Source organism: Rhynchophorus ferrugineus, unplaced genomic scaffold (assembly GCF_030347505.1).
Source record: "Rhynchophorus ferrugineus isolate W39M unplaced genomic scaffold, kcgeb_rfMv2 rfM3, whole genome shotgun sequence".
NCBI lineage: Eukaryota > Metazoa > Arthropoda > Insecta > Coleoptera > Curculionidae > Rhynchophorus > Rhynchophorus ferrugineus.
Window position 1 is genome coordinate 30,674,675 of NW_027472582.1, and position 14,587 is coordinate 30,689,261.

The 14,587-nt window shown below is 29.1% G+C and overlaps 1 protein-coding gene across 1 annotated transcript; it reads right to left on the reverse strand.

Annotated features, from left to right (window-relative positions):
• Window positions 1–210: 210 nt before the first annotated feature.
• Window positions 211–9,090, reverse strand: LOC143193647 (uncharacterized). Its single transcript, XM_076399974.1, has 5 exons — window positions 8,827–9,090; window positions 5,238–5,430; window positions 4,014–4,224; window positions 2,629–2,837; window positions 211–771 (listed from the first exon to the last, which is right to left on the reverse strand). The coding sequence occupies exons 1-5, from the start codon at window positions 9,088–9,090 to the stop codon at window positions 296–298; spliced, it is 1,353 nt and encodes a 450-aa protein (XP_076256089.1). The 3' UTR covers window positions 211–295.
• Window positions 9,091–14,587: the final 5,497 nt, after the last annotated feature.

Sequence of the window (14,587 nt, forward strand, 5' to 3'; positions counted from 1 at the left end):
TACTTCAAGTAGCTGCAGAAAGATAAAGAGATCCACAAATTCACTATTCACCTACAAATTGGCATCAAATAATCATAAGTAAAAAAACTATTTTGGTATTTTGTAGCAAACGATGTATAATTTTCAAATAAAAAAACATAATTACATGAATACTTTAAGAATATAAGTTCTTTAAGTTTGGAATATGGAATATAAACGTTTTGCTCTGCTAGATATATTTAATAATAAATATTTCTAAATAGTGCAATTAAAAACTATTTAGAATTCACTTTATTTATTATATATGTTTAATTTGTTATATTAAATTGTTCGTTTCATCGTCTTCACTTGTTGGTCTTGTTTCTCTGAGTTCCTTATATGTTTTAAAAATATGCCGCCTCTGACATGTAATAACTAGGCCCGCACAATAGCAAAACGAAGAAAGAAACAATATATACCCTAAATAAAGAAAATACCTAGCTAACTCGTTTGTTAAAAACTTTGATTTTGAATAAACAAATATAACAATCTGTTGCATTCGAATATTATCAACATAACAACTATAATTTCCAGCGACCTCCGGTATGACGTCGACCAGATATAAACTATTAAATGTGTCCACAATAACATGTGGATTGCTGTTGTCCCCTCTCTTTAATGTCAAGCCATTTTTCTTCCAGACTACCTTGTTATCTAGCGTCGACTCAGGGCAAACAAAAGTTAAGTGCGAGTTTTCTTGCAGCACAGAATGCTTGCGATATTTGAAACCAGTGCCTTTACCAACTTTCCAACCTGCAAAATTAAACAGTTTGAAGTTTAGTTTACCAAGTTGTCGACGATAAATTGTACGTAATACAATACACGTTTTAAAATAGCTATATTATTACAAACATCACTAGACAATGCCATAAAAAATCAGCAGAATTATTAAAAAAACATATATTAACAAAAACAAACAAATATGAAAAAAAAATACAAATTTGTATAAACCTTTAATTTATTCAAAGAAATTTGATGTTGGTGCCCATAAAAAACTTTCAAAAACGTATAATGATGTTGCCTCACCATATTCTTATTGTTGGTTTAGATATTAAGGAATTAAATTAGTTATTATGTAGTATGATGTTAATATTAATGAACGGTCTAGAGGTTCAGAAAATTCAATGAAAAAGTCTTATTGGACGAAAACCCAACTCAAGCTCTCAAAAACTCTCAGTTATTAAGATTCTTTCATATAACTTAAGATTACATTAATCCACTGTTTTCAGGCCATTACATGTTCTTGGAAAGATTCTAATGGAGTGTAAATGGCTACCCCACGAACTGACCGGAAATGTCATTTCAAACAGTTGGCTCGCAAGGTGTAGTGTATTACAAACTGCTAAAGCGGATTAGAAATATTGTTACATTTATCTGTCACCTTTAATTGAACAAAGTAAATACCACATGCACATGTACAAGACCAGCAAAGCGAGTGAGAGACGCAGACCATTCACTTGCCAGAAAACGCTCAGTCACACTTTCCAAGATTTGTGACATTGCTGCCTCTTGAATGAGCAGTGCTGTCGTATTCAGCTTACTCATCAGACAGCGCCTATTTTATTTACCACTTCTTCAGATTGATGCAGAATGGCTTGATTGATACATAATTCCAAAATTCTGAAGAAGTGTGAAAATTTATCGATGATTGGAACGTTGTCAAAGCAACATCGTTCTTTCGATTTAATGTACCTTTTTTTAATAAATGCACTAATCATTTTATTTTAACAGAGAAAAGTGGTAACTTATTTAAAGGAGTGTATAAACGAAAGTGTCGGCTCAATGTACACGAAACATTTATAATGCAAACACATCGCGCGTCATATCATGTCTCCCGATGTCACACTAACAAAGATCCCGTTCCGTATTAGTGGCACTATATAACATAGATAAAATTATGACTTCTTTTTTACTGATTTTCCAGCAAATCTATTTCGCACGAATAATAGAGTTCAACCTAACTTGGAAACATTATTCATAATTTTATATAACGGGTATTTAATCACGTCTTTCACCATTTTGGATTATCGGGAGAAACGTATACTTCATCCGTCATAATTTTCATAGATGTATGTACGTTCACCTAAGCTGTGTTCAGTCAGCATATATGTGCCTTTGATTCTAAATTTTACCCAACTGGCATTCTTTTCAATGTTCATTCAGAGAACCTTGAAATTCTACTCTTTTTTTCCAAGGGGCAGTAGGATACTAAGATCGAAGGCACCGTATCAAAAACATTTGTACAAAACAATATGTATGTCGGCAGGAAACATACAAAAGGATTCCGGTAAAATAGAAACATTTTTCATTTTTGGAATTTGTGTTTAATACATTGGTGAATATGTTCTGTTTTTAGTACCATCATAAATTGCTGCTATTCTGTGAGATTAGGAAATTCACTTGAGACTTGCCATTCGGTAATCCTTTCAAAACTTCCAAATTTAAATATAATTGTATCTTCCTTTAAGACAATTTTTAAACATTAGGTCTTAAACCTAGGGTATATTATTTAACGTAACTAAATTCAGTATATAAAATATTCAGTTTGTGGTAGAAACAAATTTATATCAGCGTAATTGGACAAATCTAATAGATTTATATTAGGATTACCTTTATTTAATCCTTCAGCATCAGGATTACATATACCGTCACATTTATCTTCTTGTATAAAGTCCGGAATCACACTTGTTAAATTACTTATTTGGGGAAACATCCTTTGAAGTCTTAATGCTCTACAAGATATAGCAGGAGCGTTATATAAATATAATTCGTCGGCAGAATGGTTTTCAGTTCGTTCCTTTTTAGAATTTAATTTTAATCTAAAATATATAAAAATCGATTTTAATAATGTATGGTACTTGAACCGGATTTTTTTTCGTATTATAAATAATGAATTCCTGCAATATCAGTTCAATTACTTATTATATGTGTTTGTATGGCGATTATTTTTATAAGAATTTAATTTGACACTTATTCGATTGTCTAAATGCTAAAATTAGCACTTAGCAGACTTGTATCAAGCAATAAAATTTCATGACCTGATTTTTGAGTCAGAAAAATCTGATAGCCAAGAATAATCAATTGTTTGCAGAGAACAAGAGATAGCTCAAAGAAAAAATATGTGTAAATGAGGTGAGTTTAATGTCGTGGGAGATAACATTATGCTGAATATAGTAGATAATAAAACGTTGAACTATTTTGCATATCCTTTGAATAATATGTTGTCTATTATATTGTTTACTTGGACCTTCATTAGTGTTAATACTAACACATCGCTAAATAATTTTCAGGACTGACATATGAATTTATTTTGAAAATGATACAGCATATCACAAGTTTATTAAATTAATCTTTCGATTCCTTCATCAAAGATGCCAGATCTATTCCTCATAGATGCCAGCAAATTTAAAGAAATATGAGTTTGGTCCAAATGATGAAAGGATTCTCAGCAGAAGTTAAAGACTTCGAAAGGAAGCCTTTCATCATTTATTCGCCTAATCTATTCTGTGCCATAAATTTAATTTAACGCCTGTTCTGTGCCATAAATTTAAATCAAATGAACAAAAGTTTGACAAAATGGAAATTATGAAAAATTTTACGTTCTTACAATATATGTTGAAAATTTCGATATTTTTAACAAGTCTCTAATTAAGAAAATCAACAAACTATTTTTATTACAAATTCTACTCTATTCATTAACATAAAATTCTCCAAAAGTAATACGCTCATTCCAATGCTCCTTTAACTTCAATCTAATTTCTATTTATTTTTTATATCTATTTGATCTCAAGAATAATCAGCTAAGCCAAATATCTTTCCCTGAAGCTTCTTTTTCTGCTCTGCAAACAAAAGTAGAAGCCTGATATGAGCAATATGATAAGTAGGGGATACAATTAAGAAATCATTAATTGACAATTACTTTTGAAGTCTGGTGAAGTCCGGTCATTTAGTAACATGAATCTTATATTTTTTCATGCAATGTATTGAAAACCCACCTGCATTTTCCGGTTCTTTTCATAAGGCCCATGCCTTGTGGTCTGCCACATATTTGACATGTACTCCAGGATCCCCATTGCGTAACAAGTTCCATTGATATTTTGAGTATGTCTCGAACATATAGAAATTCTGTTCCAGATGATTCACGAAACATGCTATTAATTGAAGAAAAATAATCTTTTTGATAATTAGCCCAAGCAGTTATATTACCTACAATTAAATATAAACATTACTAGGTTAAAATTATTCAACTGAAATATCGCATATATCATACAAAAACGTTTTTTACTATAATATTTAATATAATAAAATAATATAAAAATATATATAGCTATTCTTTAATCGTACTGTATCAAACGATAAACATTAAGCATAACATTTAAATTATTTCTTTTGCTATAAAGATTTGAAGATTACTTTGAAAACGTGTTGAATAATCGCCGCGAAAACATTACTCAATGACCTTTCGTGCAGTTGAAGGAAAATATAACTTCACAACGATTATGAAATCGTGTTTTTATAGATTTACTGCGGAAAACACTGCTCGACTCTAAAGAAATTCATGTTATTAAAAAATAATTAAAAAGAACGCTAAAAAATCGGTTTAAATTGAAAAGAGTTGGAAAGTCTTCTTGATAATAAAAAAAATGCAAAAACCAGACGCAAAACTGGCGGAATCGGTAGGATCATTCCGGCGAGATCATAATATTTTGAATTCATTCAATTAACCAGACCATGAAACGGGACGGTGTTGGATTGTCAATCGTTACGAAGGTTCTCAAAGGACCCCTTAACATTCTTACTCCAGTTTCCTTCAATTTGAATAAGAGCACCATAACACTGGCGAAAATGTTAACAAAATAATGTTTCTGGCAGTGAAGAAACACTTATGTACCAATTGAAATCGTACACAATATTTTAAAAGTTGTATTTGAAGCTCAGATGCTACTTCAACTATATCAAAGGAGCTTAAAATCGTGAAGTAGTTCCAGCTAACTACTAAGCATGTATCAATGGTTTAAAGAAGAAATGTTCAATCCGCAACATAAGTAAAGCATTATTGTATTAAAATCTTAATACAAATAATAATACAAATGTTTTAATTGAATTAGATTTATTTTTACCCAGACTATTAAGTCGGCAACTAAATAAATATGTTATTAAAACTGTAAAATACAATTTAGTATTCGAGTAAACATTGTTCTTGGATATTATAACCATACCTTTTTCTAAAGCAGACGCTTTTTCTTTTGTAACTATATCAACAAGGAAATTAAATTTCTCTTTGTTTGATTTATCTTCATAATGAACGCAAGAATATAAACCAGCATCTTCGACAGATATATTTTTTACGATAAGACTGTGTTTTTGGTTAATGAAAATTCGATTTCGATCTACTTCATTATCCATATCAGCCTAAAATCAAATAACAAAATTTAATAATTTACCTTAATTATATTATTTTTAATATTATTATACTTGTGTAATTAAATCATCAGTCTAAGCCAATATATTTTGCAAATATTAATCCATTAAAAATAAACTTGAATAATAATTTATTAGTTGCAGTTACCTACATTTTTAAATTTGCTGATGCATAACGTTAAGGAGAAAGTAATGTCGGTTTAGTAACACTTATTCAATGAAGCCGATTTGAAAGATTACAGTCTAAAACACCGTAATGAAGTTTTCAGAAGATTTACTATATTTACTACTTTTACTATATGACAACAACCGTATATGTTGGAATTGTTGTATTTATTATTCAGGAAAGGTTTGATATTGAAAATGAACCTTAACATGGCAACATTTTCAAAAATATCGAGGTAGGCAGATATTTAATTGTCACATCAGTAACGGACACTAGGATACTCTAGATATAAATCTAGGGTCATTCGTTTACTATGTCAAAAGTTATTACTCTTAATTAACGTAATATTAACTACCCCAAACATATTTTTGGGGTCATATAAATATTAAAATATGATTTATTTCAAGCTTTATGTACATTTATGTCCAAGAATTTCAGTTTTGGAAAATCCAGGATCAAAAATAGAGGAGAAAATTATTCTTAAAATTACTGTTCAAATAAAAAAAATTGCAAAGAGCATTAAAAAATAATATATAATTGTACTACAAGTAATACTTAAGGTAATTATTACTTTTATATAAATTGGCTCGCCGTAAACGACACATTCGTTTTAAACTATGCAAGTAAATGTACAAATGCGTCAACCACAAACTATAGGCAGTCAATTGATTAACGGAGTTTGTCCTGTTTTTACAAGAGTGGTAACAAAAATTGCAAAAACTGGTAATAATTAGATGTTTACTTTAATCATGATATATTTTAGTAATTTTAATTCTTCTTTTATAGGTATTACTGCAATTTATTTCTAGAAAATATTAAATATGCTAACAAGACTTTACCTGAATCAAATGAACAAAACATATAGCATTATATGTTTATATGTAATATATGGGATTTTATGTTTTTTTGTAGTTTTCTTGTGAATAATTATATATTGAAAATTAATATAGCAGAACGCTAGTTTTTGAGGGCAAAAAAATAAAATTGTATATGATAAATAGTAAGTTACATTTGATAGGTAATACTTTGGGCTGGTATAATAGATAATACTTTTTTGATAAACTTTCACGATTTTTGTCCAAGCCTTTTGTTTGTCAAAAATTTTTCCAAAAATCTTGAAAATTAAAATTAGGTTCCAAAGGTTTCAGAAATTGTATCGATTCCGAAAGATTTGAAGAAGTTTTTTGCAGTAGCAGTTGTTAAGTTTCTTTTAAAAATATTAAGGGTAAAGAGGTCAATAAATAATATTAAATATTTGTAATAAATACATTTTCTGATAGGAAAACACTACTTTAATATTAAAAAATTTATTTTGATGGCTATTAAGAAGAGCACCACAGTTTTTATTTGTTGAGGAATGGACTATCTTAACAGAATATGTTCAACTTTTAAAGCCCATTGAAATAATGACCACCTAGTTATCTGGTGAATGTTATCTGGTGTTGTTAACAAGTAAATGGGGAGATAATTACAAAATTATCAATAAAAGACTGGTAATTTTAGAAATGAAGACGATATGCGGAAAATCCACATTTTTATATCCTAGATTTAAAAAAGCAGCATTTGGTATTGCAAAATGCTGAAGCGATACAGAAAGTTATCACAAAAGAGGTAGCTTCCATTTTAAATTCACAAAATACAAATATAGTTCTACAACTCGAAATTCAAGACACAGCTACTGATCAAGAATGTATACCTCTGTGTACCTCGGGACATATTTTGATAAAAAAATGCCTAGAATTAAAGAAGTAATTACTCCAAATACTGCAGCAACTTTATAGATTAAGCAGTATTTGGAAATGCGATTCACTGGGCGCTAATTGACACTACCTGAATTATATCAGTTACACGGAAAGAGTTTTTTCTAAATCTGGGTAAATAATTAACGATCGAAGAAATCGCCTCAGGGCAGAAAACTTCAAAATAATAATATTCCTGAACAGTAATTTAAAAATATTTCCGTTCAAAAATAAATAAAACTTATTTAAAAAGGTAGTTATTGTACAATCATTTTTAGGTTCGTCATGGATTAGATTTTTCAATGATTAGGTATACGTTTACATTTTATTTAGTATTTATAGTTATTGAACTTCATTCGTTTTTTGTTTAAGTTGTGTTGTACTATTTATATTCATTACACATGTTTAAAAATAGCAATTAATATATTAAAACATGATAAAACATTTGTGGTGTTATTATTCAATTCCTTTTTACAAATCCACAAAACATTCAGTATAAAAGTAATACTACTTCCTTTAAAATTATATTATTTATTACATGTTAATAGAAATTAGTAATTTTTTCCTTTTTTTTTAGTTAGCACGTGAATAAATATATATCTCTGTCTCGCTAATACTAGCCTTGGTAAATATAAACACATTTAAAATTAACTGCTCCAAGCAATGATCTCGGTCCTTTCCTATCTCACAATTTATACAGACAAGAATTCTTACATCTTCGTCTAGCATCACGAATAGAAAAAAACAGTCGAACCGTGCATATGACTGAAAATTATAATTACTATTTTCAGTCGCTATTTTTTTGACTATCGACTGTTTCAACTGTTTTGCGACTATGGACTGTTTTGTCTGTTTTCAGTCGATAGTTCCCAACGCTAGTTAAAATAATAAGTAAATAATAAAATAAACATGTCAATAATTACTCAAAGGTTGATATAACTGTTTCGCTTAATTCTGCTAACAAAGCATGATAAAGTAATAACGAAGAAAACAGAAATTCTGTGTACCCGAATCGTACATTTATTGGCTTAATTCAGAAACAAAATAGAAAATAAAAACTTTACGGAAGAATAAGACCAGCAAGTCTTCTATACTATTTTATTCGTAAATATAGTAGAAATGAGTGAAACCCACGCTTTAATTATGACACTTTGTAAATCAGGTTTCAAGGTATCAAGACATACGTGATTAAATTTATAGTAACATGTCTTAAAGAAAGTTCCTGAGAAACGGGCGAGTAGGAAACATCAATCTATGATTTTTCATAGTTGAGTTATTTTTATGGTGATACGTTAATGGCTGGCGTCAGTACATGTTATGTGCTTACGGAAAAACTCCCAGCAAGTTATTTATCAAAAAAAGTATCAAAACGGGGGAGCACTTAGAAAGAGTTTAAAAGAATATGTAAAAATATTCGCTTATATAGTTTAAATAACTCGAGCTGATCTCTTGCAATACTGATACTACTACAGAATAGTTTACCATAATTTCTGTCGGCTTGCTTATTCCAATTTGATCAATCTTATACCAATTTTTTGGAGATTCGCTTGGTTGGGCATTACAGAATCGACAACGAAGCAACAATGTTTGCCCTTGCAGAGCATCGACGACTGCATACAGATCTTCTTTATCTGAACCAATTAATCGGTCTCGTTCTCGGCATTCTTTAGATTCAAATGGTACTTCAGGTTCTTGACAAAATATATAATACCGTAACAATGCTACACTTATAAATATTTGCTTCATAACTTTCATATCAAAAATCAGATTAATTGTTTTACTGACATTTTACGTCACGTATATGTCAACCGTTAATAAAATATGAAACACAAAATATACAATATTTTGTGATATGAAATATTAACAAAAAATAAAACCCCTCATTTATAACGCCCTTAAAGTCACTACATATTTTTTGCATTTGATGAATTGGTTTTAGTTTATTGAGCTTTTATTATCGAACTTAATACTACTAATACTATACTGGAAAAAGGACCAGAGGGTAATTTTCTGTTGTGTTACTGACTTCTACTTTCTCAAGATTTATAGTCGTGACAATATAGAATTTTTGGTAGTAATTTTTCGTTCAAAAGAGTATCTCACTTTATATAGTAATTTGTTATGCTAATAGCTCGATTTTCTATTCAGAGAATGATATGCAGTTCTAGTTGGTGGGCAATAATAAAGTATAAGATCTATAACCAAAGCCAACCGCATCACATTGCGTTGTCTAAATTGATGTTAAAATTTATAAGAGAACATTCAAATGTAACAAAAATATAAGAAATTATACAAATTATACAAAACTATGTATAATTAGTTGTTATATGTTTGTATGTAGCTATATATTAATATATTAACATTATCACTTTTAAAAGTTTGGATGTAATAAAAGAAATTTTTATGGTGAATAAAATACAAGCATTTAACAAAACATTATAATGGTCACTATCTTAACAATTACAGAGTACTACAACGATGATTACAATAGCATTAACCAATGAACTACGTCATCGAGATACCCTTCGAGAGACTTTAAGAAACTATACGATGTCCAATCAAAAAAATTGTATCCAAAAAAGCGTACATCTCAGTATTTCTATCGCCATGTTCCGATACCACGTCCACCTCGATTGTCCGACCCACTTATCCTATATTTTCTTACATGGAATTAATAAAGAAACCTATATAAACTTCAACAGAATTTTCCTTTCAATTAAATAAAAAAAAGTAAAGATAATGTTTTGAAACTGTTTAAACTTTTCAAAGACTATTTTGCAGCATCAATAAAATCTTTTTTTAGAAAATCCATATTCCGAACTGTTATTAAATATCATTTGATGGGTATTTCAGTGGTTACTCAATATTTTTGATCGATCCGTGATTCTCACGCTTAAAAACTACAACTAATTGTAGTAATTCGCAGTATGTAAAAACTAATTGGGTTGCATTTTATAAAACAAGTAAAGACTGCTTGTTTTAGCAAGAAGTGAGAAATATTTGTGAGCGAATGGTATCGTGGAGTGGAATTGTACCAATTCAACAAACAATTTATGATATAATATAATTTTTGCTTGTCTATAGGTAACGCACCTGTTGAAAGAGGCTTTTCGTTGATGTAGAATGCGAATAAAATGTGAAAAACATAATTGTGTGTTTCAGTTTTCAAAGCCATTATAATAACTAAGCATAAACATCTAATAAACATTAACAAATCATATAATCCCCATTCCTACTTGAAGAAACAGACTCGATAATTTGAAATCAACAAAAACAAAATAATTTTCTAGATGTTACCATTGAGTAGGTATTAAACAAATTCATTCTTCTTCATTTACTAAATGCGTGCATGCATTTTATCAAGAACATATGTTTGTAAATATTCAAAGTATTAACGTAAATAACTTGTAAATCCGATGGTTTAGACATTTCATAAAATAACAGTTATTCATTTAGTATTACTAAATTAGTTACTGTATATAGACTCGAATAATAGAGCATTCAAAATGCGAATTTCAAAAGTAATTATTTGTTGTTTGGTTTGAAATAATCCATAGTCTACGGCCACCAACCACTTTTATAAACTTATGGTTATGCTGCTCTGTCGTATCCCAATTGTCGAATTATTTTTCAATTGGAAATTTTAATGTCAGTGATAAAGAACCGACTCGAGAACCAGAATAGTTAGAAGACAATGAATTTCAAGATTTGTAATAGGAAAATGCAGCTCAGTCTTGGAGAAGTTGCAATTACTGAATAAATCATTATATGCAATGATAAATATCCAAAATGAGGGAATAGCTACAACACGAATTGACTAAAAAAACCATTTCAAACTGTCCGCCCTAATATCACGGTTGTATTGTTTACCAGGTAATAAAAGAACAGCCGCCTGTGGCGTGTTGTGACTGGCGATGAAAAGTTAATCAACTACGATGATTTTAAGCGCAAAATATTATGGATAGTATAAAAGTGTAGCTGCTAAACCTGAACGAAACTGTAATGTTAAACTGTAGATGTCTACAGATATGTGCAGAATAAATTAAACGAAGTATTTTTAGAAATATCTATGTAGTTATATTACAGTTTATTCAAATTATTGACGATGATTTTTAGTGCAAAATATTATGGATATTATAAAAGTGTAGCTGCTGAACCTGAAAGAAACTGTAATGTTAAACTGTAGATGTCTACAGATATGTGCAGAATAAATTAAACGAAGTATTTTTAGAAATATCTATATAGTTATATTACAGCTTATTCAAATTATTTCCTAATCATGATCTAAAGTTGGAACTGAAATCGATTCGATAAAATACAAAAAAAATGCTAGACAGTATCCATCAAATATTATTTCCAAAACAATTTCGATTATTTGCATCCAGATCATTAGTTATCGTTGTAGCGGAACTTGTGCTGTTACGCAGCAATATATAGCTCTATAATGAAGATGACGTCAGAGGCGCTTATTTATGATCAATCTTTTAATTGGAACGTCTAAAAATAGCACATCATCTCCAAATTAGAAATATATTCTTTATTGAGACTAGACTTAATAATTATAATTATCAAAATAAAATTAATATTATATATAGCCCATGTCATCAAATCTCACTTTTGGTTTATTTTGACTGTGACAGATAACAATATACTAACCTAAATAACATAATAAAACAAAAATAAAAGGACTTAGAAAAACACTATATTCCACATCATCTATGACATTCATTGGCTGCTTTAGTGGACATGAAAGCATCTAACATAATGTTGTTTATAACAGTCATATTATTATTAACAATTTTTATTCGAAGAGAGAGTACCAAAATAATATCAGGCAGAATAAAGCATATGCGATTTCCTTCAATCCCTGCTTAAAACATGTGTTAGTCTTAATGCTGTCTGCGAGAGCCACGAGGGAGATAATGCCATCATCTCCGTAAGATGACATTTCTTTTAAAATCTGAAAAACATTTGTACTCACTAGATCACTAGAATACCCGATGGTGGTAATATTAACATAAAAGATAAGTATATATGACTTTGATTTTCTTTTATGTTATAAAGATAAACATGTAAAATTAAACAAAGTTACACATATTAGTGTGCAAAACAAGTCCAATTAGGCACTTTACTTGTTATAATATAGAAATTATATTTAAGTAATGTATTTATAGATGTTAAATAAACTATAGACTTCTCAAGACTTAGAGATATAAATTAAGTAACTAAAATAATGAATGAAAGGTTCAAAGAATAGATGCCATATAGTTACATATTTTATTGTAATAACCTGCGGTTTAAAATATTTACGAAATTGCTAATAATAATTCATTATTCATTGTTCCATATATGCAAATTATTTATTTAGTTAGATTCATTCTATCTACATACTTTCATTATTTTGTTTATGTACTAATATAATTTGTATCTTTTATGCATATTTTTCACCTAAAATATATATTGAAAAACAATAAATTAAATAAAAAACTAGGCTCATTTGATTGATAAAAAATAATTTCCGTATCTAACATATATTTTCGAACAAAAATGCGTCGTTCTTGTCATATTTTCCCTATGTAATAATCGGAAATCTAAATTCGCTAATCAACTGCCTTCTACTTTGCCTTTTGTCCCACGTGAGGATTAAAAACTCACCAGGAAATGAGGAAATAAAATTATCAAAACTATTATTTTTGTTTTATAGCAGAATATGCCTTCCGAGGACACATACATTTATTGTCCTTAGAAATAAATTAAAATGTAACTATATGATCATAGTTTTATTAATAGTTAAATCATAACTACATTAACTCCAAGAATACGTGAACGAACGCAAGTAATACAAAATCTTAAACAACACTGCTTAATATTAAATAAAATAATTTAATGATGTCTTAACTCACTCACTTTTCTTTTTAATATCGTTTCAAACATAAGAGGAAAGGACTCTTATCATCATTTTGCATTTTGAAAAATTGTATTTTGCGGTACAGGGCTGCCAGATTTACGTCACAGCGTAAAATTCGTAGTCCGTACATCTATAGTATATTTATTAGAATCAACTAGAATTAGGTTTGACATAGAAAGAAAAGCCTAACATTTGAGTATATTCCGTTTTATCCAAATTTACTTATTTTTAAGGCACATTATTCACCTATTCAGGTGTTTCTGTTTTCCTAAAACAGGGAGGTACAATTTTCGATAAACCGACTAATATATAGAAGAAGAAGAAACTTTCATTTAGATTAAGAAAACAATGTTATTGTCAGTATCTATAATCTATTCAAAATAGCAGTCAACTGGCGTCATCAATATGAACCTGTCGAAAGTTGTTAATTCGCTTTACAGACAATATTTTCCTTCTCATTTTAATCTATTTAAAAAGGGATACAATGTTGACAAGTTCGAACATGTAACCGAATGAGCCTGCATTAGTCGTCCGTTTGTGAAACGTCTGCAAAATTCCACAAAATTTTATAATTAGGGTTATAAACCGGCAAACGTTGTTTTAACGCTTTGTTTTAATAAATTGCAAATCGCCGCGGTTTTTATTGAAAATATTTTTAATGTGTTGCAGCTGCATGAATATTAGTACGGGCACGGTCACTAAAATATCTCAAAAAATAAAAAAAAAACCATATAACCTGAAATTCACTAAAAAGTAACCGTATTTATGCGAAATGGATGACGAATCAAGAGATCAAATATATGAAAGGTATAAAAACAGTAAATAGTTTCTTTAATCGAAAAATAATTTAATACAATTATTTCAGAGAATATTCTTAGTCTGGAAAGTATCAATAAAAAGCAGAAATACATGCAAGTATTTGTGGGATGTAGAATTTATACACTGTAGGTAATACAGGATTTAAATGTTGTAAAGATAACCCACGAAGTGGTTTAATGGAACATCCAGACATTGCTTTTATTATATCAATTTGTAATCTTAGATGAGACATGAATATTTTAGAATGGTACAATGGTATTGGCAAGATGATAATAAATATAGTGTAAATACAACAAAAGTTGATAGAAAAAGGTAAAAGTTGGAATAACTATCAATCAGGTTTTGTTAGTCAAAACATTTATTAACAATTAATTATAAACATATAGTTATTCATGCTGGAAACAGGAATAGTTTTATTCCTGGTACAGAATTAGTGTTTTCCTCTATGTACAAGCATGACTACCATGGATAAATGAATCTTAAATTGTTTTTGCAGTAGTTTGAAAATCAGACTTT